General features: G+C 34.4%; 1 protein-coding gene across 1 annotated transcript in view; it reads left to right on the forward strand.

The window, feature by feature from the left end:
- OSBPL8 (oxysterol binding protein like 8) overlaps positions 1-13,204 on the forward strand; it is a 166,689-nt gene that overhangs the window by 115,936 nt on the left and 37,549 nt on the right. The window contains exons 7-13 of the mRNA XM_037739302.1: positions 3-95; positions 2,081-2,284; positions 5,213-5,297; positions 6,839-7,010; positions 8,916-9,153; positions 9,749-9,933; positions 12,812-12,916. Coding sequence (XP_037595230.1) covers positions 3-95; positions 2,081-2,284; positions 5,213-5,297; positions 6,839-7,010; positions 8,916-9,153; positions 9,749-9,933; positions 12,812-12,916 — 1,082 coding nt within the window. The remainder of the gene's footprint in view (positions 1-2; positions 96-2,080; positions 2,285-5,212; positions 5,298-6,838; positions 7,011-8,915; positions 9,154-9,748; positions 9,934-12,811; positions 12,917-13,204) is intronic.

A 13,204-nucleotide genomic window follows, 5' to 3' on the forward strand; every position in this document is an offset into this window, starting at 1 on the left:
AGAAAAATTACCGTGAAGAAAAGAAAAGAGCCACAAAGGAGCTGCTCAGTACAATCACAGATCCTTCTGTTATTGTTATGGCTGATTGGCTGAAGGTCAGTGTGTTGTGAATCATGAATTCAGATTGCTGGATGTTTACCTACTGGAATGGAAAAGCCCAGAGTATACCTAAAACCTATGAGACAAAAACAACTCCTAAGATTATTGTTTTTCACTGGCAAAGGAACTATTATTGTATTCCCAGAGGTTCTGTGTTCCCATCTGAATGAAGAGAAGGAATCTTAATGCCTCTCTTAACAGTAGCATCAATTACATACAATATAGCATTTCTTTTAAAAAAGCTTTGTGGTTTGTGTGATGTGTTGTCTACTACAATATGCCATAAAAAATATATTGCTTGCAATTTCAATTATTGTTAAGTATTACTGTATACTTGGTATATTATTAAAAAGAGATGATACAAACTTAATATAAAAGTTACTTGAAAATGATTATCAGTTGGATATATAATGTATTTTTTCAAATGAAAATTATCAATTATCAGATAAGCACACATTGCTGTTTCTATACCCTATTATTTTGGCCTCTGGTTATTTTTCTTTTCTTTTCTTTCATCCTGGTCACTCTGTCCTCTTTCTCATTCTTATCTGAAAGACAGCTGGTAGGAATCCTAACTTGAAGAGTGATCTTGTAGGACTCTGACTCACAGAAAATTTTAGTACCTTGCATGTACCTGAGAATCATCCCAACCCTGAAAGCTTTCCATTTTTGCCAAGAGTTACTAAGACCCCTGACCTCATAAACCTTAAGAGAACTCTCACAGGACTCCTCTCACTAAAATGAGCGTCTAGTGATAGTTCCCCTGACAATTCAGGTAATTAATACTAAGGTCTTCAATCTTGTGCCTATAACACCTTCCAACTTGTTTTGACTCTACTTAGAAGTGTATTAGCTCAAGGTCTCACTTAGGTTTTTCAGAGTTAAAATATTAAGTCCCCAACACATTCCCTGGCTGACTTTCTCTACCTTACCTTCCTTCTGATAATTTGTCCTTTGTGTTCTGTTGCATCTCCGTGATCCAAAATGTTATTTCAGGGGACCTATCTTCCTTTCACATCTCTTGTCTTACCATTCTTTTACACATACACATATCTTAAGATTTTCTCTTTTCTTCATGCCTGGCTCCAAACTCCTCCTTTCTAAATGTGTCTTGTTGAGAGTTACTGTGGTATGCCTATTTTGGGGGTTAGGGAATCCTGTATTATTTCATACATCTTGTAGGTACATTGAAATAGCAGATGTTTTACAGTAAATAAAAGTGTAATTCTTATCTTTGATCTAAATATTAACATCCTTTCAATATTTTGAATTCACTGAATTGCACAGAAACAATTTAATAGATGATGGAAGTAGAAATTGATAGAAAAAGTAATTTTAGACTTATTATTGACATAGCATTAAACCCTAGGATGAGGAACATTTTATGAGAGTATAGGGATTCATGTAACTTGCGTTTAAAATATCCTCCAATAAATTTATATGATATATTTTATGTAATTACAAGGAACAGAGTAATTTAAATTACGTAATTTTAGGGGCGAGGGGGAAGTTATTTTCTCTTCCTTCCGCTCACCAAATACTTAGGGAATGCCTAGTGTGTGCCAGCAGTGTTTTCTGCCCTGTTGATGTGAAGGGGAAAAATTGTTTTAAGCAGAATCATCATATACACACAAATAAGATTACAGCCATGATCAATGTTACAAAAAGAATCTCAGTACTAGGAAAGTATATTTCAATGGCCCCTGACCTGGTCAGGGAGATTAAGAAAATTATTCTACTTAGTACACTATTGTGAAACTGTTGGTTTGTCTCCCACTAAAATTTAAGTTTCTTATAAATAAGAGCCACATCATTTTCATGTCTGTTTGCTGTGTTTGCCATGTAGTAGTTTTTAAGCAAAATATCTATTTAAAGTGTACATGTTATGGAAATTTTAGATTGAAACATCTTATTTGCAGTTTTTTGGTTTGGACCTTGTGGAATAGATCTTCATTTTAAAAATAAACTTATCTTTCTGTAGATTCGTGGTACTCTAAAGAGCTGGACCAAGTTGTGGTGTGTGTTGAAACCTGGGGTGCTACTGATCTATAAAACCCAAAAAAATGGTCAGTGGGTAGGAACAGTTCTTCTGAATGCCTGTGAAATCATTGAGCGTCCATCAAAAAAGGATGGCTTTTGTTTCAAACTTTTCCATCCTTTGGAGCAATCTATTTGGGCAGTGAAGGTAAGTAAGTCCTTGTTATATAGGTGAAAGGTAAAGATGGTAATCTATGAGTAGAAATCAGATAAATCAATCAAATGAGTTTAGTCCTCTGTCAGGACTTATGAATCTGTTCTGCTTTCCAGTGCATTATTCCCCATTTTGCCTCTACCCATAGCAAAAACGTGCACCAAAAAGCTTTACCTTTGAGGTGTAACTTTGTATATTGCGTCTTTTTTTCTCTGTTTTGCCCTTGGGTGTTCAATTGTACTATGATTTTTTCAGTTTATAATTACTAACTCAGCTTTGTAACATTGTATCATATTTATCGTTGTTTGTTTGTTTTTTTTCTTTATCAAAATGGTAAGTAGGATTCCCTGGAACAGAAACTGCCATTTATTTTGTGGTCTTTCCTTTAGTGATGTAAATGTGTGATGGGAAGCCTATAAGCTTACTTATTCTTAAATTTTTTTTTAACTACTTACTCTTGAGAAAGAGGCAGGTTTCTTTAAAGTGAAGCATTAATGTTTTTTATAACTGAAAAGCATTAATGTGGCCGGGTGCAGTGGCTCATTCCTGTAATCCTAGCACTTTGGGAGGCCAGCATGGGTGGATCGCTTGAGCTCAGTTCAAGACCAGCCTGGGCAACATGGTGAAACCCCGTCTCTACAAAAAAATACAAAAATTAGCCAGGTATGATGGCATGTACCTGTAGTCCCAACTGTAGTCTGCGGTGGGAGGATCACTTGAGCCTGGGAGGTGAGGAGGCTTCAGTGAGCCATGAGCATGCCACTGCGCTTCAGCCTGGGCAACAGAGCAAGACCCTGTTGCCAAAAAAAAAAAGCATTATACTAACTGAATAAATGAGTCTAGTGTAAGTAATTGTGTGTGTGTATATGTGTGTTTTTTTAGGCAAGGTTTTACTGTCACCTAGGCTGAACTGCACTGGCATGATCATTGCCCACTGAAGCCTCAGCCTCCCATGCTTAAGCAGTCCTCCCACCTCAGCCTCCCAAGTAGTTAGGATCTACAGGCACGTGTCACCATGCTCAGCTAATTAAAAAAAATTTTGTAGAGGCAGGGTCTTTCTGTGTTACCCAGGATGGTCTTCAGTTCCTGGGCCCTCCTGCCTCAGCCCCCCAAAGTGCTGGGATTATAGATGTGAGCCACCTTGCCTATCCTAGTTTAAGTTTTTACAAAATGATCATTGCTTTAGTTTCTAAGAAGGCCAGTTATCCTATAATAAAGAAGTTAGGATTTCTCCTTTAGGGAAAACCACCTAATTGAGATTACTGTTAACTAAAAGTAGCTTAATCCTTTTTTTTTGGGGTGGGGGGGTGTTGGGGGGTGGATATTGCTTAATAATGCAATATATGTATACCTAGGAAAAGACTTGAACTTTCTAATCTTTATTTTAGTAGTCTGAAGTCATAGCAAGAATAAATTTGGGATTACCAAGTTAGTTCCATTCTGGGATTAGGTACTTCCCGTAGGGAAAAGAATTTAACCCCAAAAACTCTGATATTTTTATTTTAAGCAATTCTCAAGGGAGAAAATGATTTTCAAAACCTTTTTTAAAAGAATACACACACACACACACACACACACACACACACACGTGCGCACACACACACATACATATATTATAGATACAGTATTTTCATTTACTCTTAGGAATTGCAAGTATTAAAATGAATTTTTAAATTATTAATGATTCTAATGTCAATGAAAATCAGTATTTTAATGTCAAATTTATAATATTTAATTCTTAATATTGGAAGAAGAGAGAAAGCTATATAAATACTTTCCACAAGCAAAACCTACTTAGGATATTGTTTAAACATTTTGGAAACCAGAGTTTGTCATTAAGAAATAGTAACAGATGTGAGTTCTTTGTGTTGAGTACTCTTGAGTATTTTACATGAAATCATTTATGGAATTCTCATACCTATAAGGAGGATACAGTTTCTTCCCATTATACACATAAAGAAATTGAACCCTGTTTTTCTTAGCACAGAGCCATGACTGAAACCCAGGCAGTCTGATTTCATGTCCCACTGTATACCGGTTTTAGGAACTGGCCCATAAATTATAAAGCTGTTTGAAAATGCAGAATATTACAGTATTTGTTAAAGCCATATTAATTTTTCTCTGTTTTCATTTTGAATCTACATCTTTACTTTCTGACGTTGTATACTTTTTGAAATCTGTTTTGTTCTTTGACCTGATAACTTTAAGGAACCCTTACAAAACAACTTAAAAATTATGCTTTCATATCAAAATTATACTTTAAATTCAGTACTTAGTTTTCTTTTCAGATTTGTGTCTACCTAAGTTTAGCATTGGTGATACTAATTAGTGATGATATTATATACTTCTAAAACAAATAACCCTAGCCAACAACAACAAAATTTATTTTTCTTTCATGTTTCTGGAAAAATAAAATCAGCTTATATAGTTGATGTTTAAAAACGGGTATATGTCGTGGGTTACAAAGTGGAGATGTATTTTTCCCTAGACCCAGTTAAAATTCATTTCTCTTTTTCTTTTGAATTATAATTCTATTTCCAGATGCTTTCTTTAGCCTTCTAGAAATTTAGTATTTCTTATCTGATTAGTTATGTCCATGGGATGGACATTGTTAAGTTAAAATTTAGTTTAATATGGTAAACTTTAGGTTCTCTTTAATATGTGAACAATATGTACAGATAATATTTAAGTGATAACTGTCATTTGTTTAGTTTTCTGCTAAGGATGTGCATTTATTAGAAAAGAAAATTTTTCTTAATACTTAACATTTGCATTCTCAAGAATGATGAAATTAGAGCTTGTTTGCTTTGAAATTATAATTCATGCCTGATTTAGATTATTATAGATAATACTGGATAGTATAAAGTTGAGATCTCATAATACTTACTCTATACCATTTATTTTGTTTATTTTGTTACTAAGGGTCCAAAAGGTGAAGCAGTTGGATCCATTACTCAGCCCTTACCTAGCAGTTATTTGATCATCCGAGCTACTTCAGAATCAGATGGTAAATATAGTTTTTGATGGATTGGGTTTTGGTCTTCATTTTTAAGGGGTTTTTAATGCTACTTTGCATTATTCTGGGGAAATATGTTGTTGATATAGCATTTGCAGCAGAAGCATGGTAATCATAAATTGCTTGGAATACTAAATATATGAGTAACTTGATAGACAAATAGGGAAATCTGTTAAGAAAGAAGCTTGTATTATTTACTGATGAGTTAGCAGTTCAGAGCTTTTTCCTCGTGCTCCGTGGACATATTAACACCTTTTACTTGTTAGTGGTCTTTATGGTAACTCATTAAGTTTTATCATTTTAAAGATATATTTAATACTTTTTATATTTTATTACTAAATGTTACCATTTATGAGACATATACACTGTTTTGGATTTTTTTTACGTAAGACATTTAAGTACAATCTTTTTTATTCCTCTTTTTACACTTAATTCATGAAGCCTATATGGGGAGAGAAAAACTTATATGATATCAAGGTAACTTTAAAATCTTAATAATGGATTTCATCATCACTTTCATACTTTAGTGATTCATAGTTAAACAAGTTTGGTGTAGGGAATCTTGTAACCTTCCAAAGTTTACTTTTATCAGATGATTTTTTTTTTTTTTTTTGAGACGGAGTCTCGCTTGTCACCAAGCTGGATTGCAACGTGCAGTCTCAGCTCACGGCAACCTCTGACTCCCTGGTTCAAGTGATTCTCCTGCCTCAGCCTCCCGAATAGCTGGAATTGCAGGCACACACCACCACACCCAGCTAATTTTTGTATTTTTGGTAGTGGCGGGGTTTCACTATGTTGACCAGGATGGTCTCAATCTCCTGACCTCGTGATCTGCCTGCCTCAGCCTCGCCAAGTGCTAAGATTACAGGCGTGGGCCACTGCACCTACCCTCAGATGATTTTTTGAAATATAAGTATGAGCTTTCAATGTGAAAAATGCTTTACTTGGCTGATACTCCCAGCAAATCTTGAAGTGATATATGTGAAAATTAAGAGCACCAAACAAATATAAAGTTTTCTGCTAATACACTTTTAATTAAAAAAAAAAACCCAATATTTCTCTTAACTAAATATGGCAGTTAATGGTAGCCTTATATAGGCATTTTCCTGACTTAAAAATTTTCATACGTATATTAGAATGGGTGTTAATCTTGAGGATAGACTTCCTGTTAACAAAGATAGTTTGTTTATAGTAGAACCATAAATCCTCCAGTGTATTTTATGTACCTTGCTTGTTATCTTCAAATTATACTGCATGTTAATATTCTAAGATTTGAAAAATAAAATATGCTTATTTTAGATTGAGTATACTTTCTAATGCATACTGTATACTATTCATTTATCAGTGGTTTCTAGCTGCTTACTATGTGAAAAGCCTTTGAAAAACTGAAAGATTTCATTAAGAATGTTATGTTCAGATTTACTTTGACATTGTATGTTTCTCAGAGAAATAGTGGTAACCGAGCAAGTTAAGATGCATGATAGTTTCATGGTTTTAAAAATTATATTGCTTATGAATCTGTATTCTTGTAGGAAGGTGCTGGATGGATGCTTTGGAGTTGGCTTTGAAATGTTCTAGTCTTCTTAAACGTACAATGATCAGGGAAGGAAAGGAACATGACCTGAGCATTTCATCAGACAGCACACATGTGACTTTGTATGGCTTATTACGTGCTAACAATCTCCATAGTGGGGACAACTTCCAGTAAGTAGATATTGCCACTGATTTGGTAATGGTTTCAGAGACCATGCTGTTCAGAAAATTAGTTGGCAGGCCTTGAATTGTAGTAATATATCTAGGACTGAAATTTGCATATCTTCTCCTTATATGGCCTAAGGCCTGGTTTAAAATTTGTTCAGCTGCTATACTCAGGTATAGAAATGTATTTCCTTGATTCCAGCCAATGTGATTTACTTTATTGTTCTCAAATATAGCCATGTGAATTATTCACCTTGTTTGTGCATGTTGTCCCTTCCATTTAGAATTTCTGTCTGCTTCTCCTTGCTCTTTTCTCCTGTCTATATATTCTTCAAGATCGGTCTTGAGTATTACATCATATGTGAAGCCTTTCCTGCCTCATAACTATAAGACATTAGCTGTCTTTCTTTTTTGGTAATGGCACTGGACTTACCTGGTATTTGTGAAATTTGTTTGTATCCTATTTGGAATTGGTACTGTATCCTCTTTGTGGTTTTATTCCCTGAAGCTTCAGGGAATAAATAGTTCCTGGAAAAACTATTTCTCCAGGGAAACTGGGCAGCGGTGCAAAGACTTCGTTGAGATTCAGGTCTTGTTGTTGCTTTGCAGGAAAAACATTAGACTTTCCTGTTTCCTCCCTTTTCCCACCCCTCAGCTTCTGCTCTGTAGCCACTTTTTATCAGCACTGAGGTTGCCCTTCTCAAAGGCTGCTATTCTCTTCTCCGTGTAGCCCGATTCAGACATTTCTTCCCTATCCTTTTGCCTTTTTCTTTTTTTTTTCTCTCTCTATATTACTTTTTTAAATTTTTTAGAGTCAAGGTCTTACTCACTCTGTTGCCCAGGCTGCAGTTCAGTGGCACAATCATAGTTCACTGTAACCTGGAACTCCTGGGCTCAATCGATCTTCCAGTCTCAGCCTTCCCAGTAGCTAGAACTACAGGCCTGTATTACCACACTCAGCTAATTTATTTATTTATTTATTTTTTTGATAGAGACGTAGTCTCACCAAGTTTCCCAGACTTTTCCCCCAGCCCCCACTCTCTTTAAAACCTCCATTACCTGACCTTTTATATTATTTATTTGCAGACCTATGGTCTGGAGCTTTATCTTAATCCCAAGTACCTGGTGCCTAAATGAGATAGGATGGAATGGGGTGGGCTACTGATAGAGGAATGGGTATTTGTTGGAACCTCTTTCTAACACTTTCCCCCTTTTGTACAGATTATTTACCCTAATCACTTTCAGAGAGAATAGGGTAGATTTAACAAAACTTAATTGATTTTAGTCTATGAGTTCATTTCCTTCAGCTGAAATTCTCATTTTTAATTATCTCTGGATTTTTTTTCCCAGGATTAAACCTTTCAGATGAATACAATTTAATATAATTGCTTACTATTTACCATTTTCATATCTTATTCTTGGACTCATGTGAGGTGACTCTGGAAACCTTTACAGGTGGAAAGTAATTTGTTTTGAGTTCAGCTGAGATCTGATTATCTGGACTTGTATTTTTTCTTTATACCATAAGTGACAGTGAGATTGATCAAGTGATACTGTTTGAAAAACTAAGTAGGAACAAAATTCTAGCAAGAAGTAGTCTCAAATTTTGGTTTTGGAAGATTTTAGCCTCAAGTGGTAGAGAGGCAAAGAGCTCAGAGTTTCATCTTTTCACATTTACCCAAGTTCTTAACTTTTCTGTGCCTCTGTTTACTAATCTGTAAAATGAGAATAATAATATTACCTATCTTACAGGGTTATTTTGAAGATTAGGTGAATTAACACTATGTACAACACTTGGAACACTGTCTGGCACATAGTAAATTATCAATAAATGTTGTATATAATTATTATGTATGAATTGAGCATTCTCAATATCCTTTATTCTTTTTCCTGAAACTTCTTTCCTTTAAGGTTAAATGATAGTGAAATTGAACGACAGCATTTTAAGGACCAAGATATGTATTCTGATAAATCTGATAAAGAAAATGATCAAGAACATGATGAATCTGACAATGAGGTGATGGGGAAAAGTGAAGAAAGTGACACAGATACATCAGAAAGACAAGATGACTCATATATAGAGCCTGAGCCTGTTGAGCCTTTAAAGGAGACTACCTACACTGAACAGAGCCATGAAGAACTTGGGGAGGTAAAAGTCTGTTATTTTCAGAGATTTTTGGATTTTCATGTTCTTGGAAGTTTTCAAATGAAATTGAAGATATTATTTGCTTGATCTATTGCCTATTTTTTGTGATAGAATATGATACATATTTTTTAAGTTGCCTACATAAGAAATATGTTAGGATTTATGAACAACTAAACACATATACTCACATAAATACCAATGTATTCTGTTAAATTTAAAGTTTACATTTTCTTTAAGCTTGCTTTTAAAGTAGGGTATTGCTTGATGTCATTGCCAGGTACACAGTAAGTTGCAAGGAAACATGAGTTTATAACTTTGTTATTGCCAGTGTATCATAGAAGTAAATGTAGTGTAAAATAATAAGCTATAATATTTTTGTAGTAAATTTCTTACATATATTGTTCACTTTGGTGTCTTTTTCAGCTACGCTTTTTACCTAAGTTTTATCGCTATAGATTTTATTTATAACCTTTTGTTTCCACATTTAAAGAATGCTTGGAGTAGTTCTGAAAAGAATTCATATTTTCAACATTAGCTTGCTTGTTTACATATTGTTGAAATACATATAATGTTTTGTGATTTTCATTAATTGATAAAGGCAGGTGAGGCTTCTCAAACAGAAACTGTGTCTGAAGAAAACAAAAGCCTTATCTGGACATTATTGAAACAAGTCCGTCCTGGCATGGACCTATCCAAGGTGGTTCTGCCTACATTTATTTTGGAACCCCGTTCCTTCCTGGATAAACTTTCAGATTACTACTATCATGCAGATTTCCTGTCTGAGTAAGTAGATTCTTATTTCTTAAAATAGACAATACTTCATGATTTCAGAAATTCTCAAGAGTGCTATTTTCAATTATTTTTCCTTTCCAAAATCAGGCTCTAATGAGACATCACTCTATTCTGTGCCACTTCTATGGTTGACTTTTAGTAAGAAGCATATTTAATAATTTGCTGTAATAATACTATTTATAAAGTTAAATTGAGATACCATAAGTTTGAGGAAAACAAGAATTCTACCCTTTACTCAGTAATACTGCTGTTATAGGCTCCTTAACCTCAGTTCACTAACCTAACACAGCGAGAAATGATTGGCAACATTTGTTCTTCTCTGTGAAAGCCCTTGTTCAGTCCCATCCTGGGGTTTCTATTTTTGCTCATACTTATCTGTCTGCATGCTTGTGAGCCTACCAGAACTAGAATGACCTGCCAGTTGCTAGCTTTTGGAACAAATCTGTATTTTCTTTGCTTTTCTTCTGAAGCTGCCAGCTGATCCTGGGTGTAATTCTGAAGAAGGCACAGCTAATGGAGGCAGAGGAGGAGCTGTCCACCTCTGTCCCAGCAATTTCTTGGAAAACCAGTAAACTTTGCAAGGAACAGCAACTTTGTGTCCATGCTTCCAATTCTTACCTGCTGCCCCCATTTCAGCAATAATGGTGTTTCAAGGCACTGTGCTTCCTGTGCCACTGACATCTAGCCATGTGACCTGATTTTTAGAATCTTTATAGAGCTTATTTTTAGTTTCTGTCTATAAATTGTATAAGTGAACATTGAAAATACGTAATAAGCTGAATCAAAAGATAATTGATAAACTGGGAAATTTTTGCAAATTTCATCATAGGCAAAATGTTACCCTCCCTAAAATAAAAAGCTTTTAAAAATTGAATGAAAATTATTAACAGCCTGTTAAAAAAGGGGGTGGAAGAAATGACAGGGCAGTTCAAAAATTAAAAAATAGGAACAGTCCTCAAACATGTAAAAACCTCATGCAAAATAAGGAAAATATACATTTGAATTATGTAAGATATTGCTTATCCATCACATTGACAAGAAGTCAAAAGCTTTTATATCCTGGTTCTGTGCAGTATCTTCTGCTCTTTCTTTTATCTGTCTAAAAATTCACTTCTAGAATGTAAGGCAGATTCCTTTGAATCACAAGATCTTCTTGAGAGATGTCCTTGTCCCAAATAGAAAGATTATACTTTTCTGGCATTGCACACTGTTGCCAAGGTTCTGTTGGCAACCAGGCACTATCATACACCACGATGGGCAGTGCAAACTAGCACAGGACCCTGAAGGTAATCTGGCAGTATTTACCAAAATTATACATGCATTCATCATTTGATCCACTAATCTCACTTCTGGGAATAACTCCTACAGATATAATGCCACATATACATAAGACTGTTGCAGAAGGGCTTGTAATAATAAAACATTAGCTATAACTTCAGTGTCCAGCATAGTGTACTGGTTAAATAATGTATGGCACATCCACACCTATAGGAAAGAATTCCATAAACTGATCTGGAGGAAACTCCAAAATTGTGTATGAAAAAAGCAAGGTGTATAGAAAAGTATGTAGAGTTTACAACCTTTTTTTCAAGAAAAAACAGGACTGTTTGTTTATATATGCTTGTTTATGCCTAAAACTTAAAAGGAAGCTTTTTTAAAAAGTTAGCTGTAGAAGGTAAGTAGGAACAGTGTAGAGAGATGAGGCAGTAACGAGACATGTGTACTTCTTTATATGCTTTGACTTTTGAACTATATATTTAATTTTAAAATGAAATTGCCTAGTAAGGGAATTTAAAACAAAATGGGAAGAGAGTAACAAGAGGGTTGTTACTCCAAAAAACCTCAAGCTTTCAACTTTGCACAATTGTCAACAAGCTGTCTCATCTTAAAAATTCACAACATTGGACTGTCAGCCATGCATGTGAAACATAAATGCCTTTTTGTAACTAAGGGCATGGTAGCTACATTACAAACAGAAAACAATAACAAAAAACAACTTCTCAGTAAAATGTACTGCAGACATACACAATCAGGTTTTTGCAATGTTTGCAACAATAGCAGAATTGTATGGGGGGGCAGCTGAGTCATGGCTCCTACAAATTTCTTCTTTAAAATGAAAATTACTCTTTGATTATCCATTATTCTGGTTGAGTTTATTAACTCTGGAAAATCAGTTTATAGCACACAAGAGCTGGTTGAAGGATAAAAATAGGTTAGAACCTTCTGGATTGATTTAGTCATTTTAACTCTGCTTCATATTTGTAATTTGAAACTTCTGTGTTTTGTACTAAGGACTGCAAACCCTATATTAGGAAGCTACTTCCTATGTCCTCCCCCTATCCATGTACTATTACACCCACCAGTTATCACTGATCTCCTCTAACATCAGCAACTGAGAATGGACTCAACCAAGTAAACGTTTGTCCTTCACTGACATATGACGCAGAAGGCCTCTAACAAAATTGTTAATAAGGCTGCTTGGCCACTGCCTATCATTCTGAATGCTAGAAATCACACAGTGCATGAATCCAAAATCCATGTTTATTTTTTTCAGTGACAATTTTCACAGAGTCCCTAATATCTCAGGTTCTGCAGAATCCCAATTCAGAAACCTTGGTTTGGAGAGTTTCCAAAAACTACTTTAGCAAAGACCTGGACAGTGTATCAAATAATAGGAAAATGGGGGAAAATGTGACCAGGTTAAGAAATTTATTCACAGAAATTTATTTACATGGTTGAAAATTGATTACATGGTTGTTTTAAAATATGAATTATGTTTCCTATTTCATACTCAGTTAGTGGTTAATAAATGTGAGAGAGAATTTATGATATATTTTGTAAAATTTGTATTTACCGTTTTGTGTTTTAGGGCTGCTCTTGAAGAAAATCCTTATTTCCGTTTGAAGAAAGTAGTGAAATGGTATTTGTCGGGATTTTATAAAAAGCCAAAGGTAATGTTTGTTTATATTTTATAGTCTTTAGTGTTTTGTGAGTTCTTTATATTTTATGTAATCTGTAGATTATTTATTAACAATTAAATTACTGGGCTGCCTTGACGTAGCAAAATTGCAAAATACCTGATCACTTAGACCTTATTATGATTGAAGTCATTTAATTTTATTTAATGTAAATTTTATTTACTTTAAAATTTTATAAGGATGGTTCCTAGATGTACAGTTAAACCCATTTTGACTATTTTAAACTGTTTCGAATCCTTTGTATTTGTAATTTGAAACTGCATTTTTTTTTTTTTTTTTTTTTT

This window comes from Cebus imitator, unplaced genomic scaffold, assembly GCF_001604975.1.
Source record: "Cebus imitator isolate Cc_AM_T3 unplaced genomic scaffold, Cebus_imitator-1.0 Scaffold67, whole genome shotgun sequence".
NCBI lineage: Eukaryota > Metazoa > Chordata > Mammalia > Primates > Cebidae > Cebus > Cebus imitator.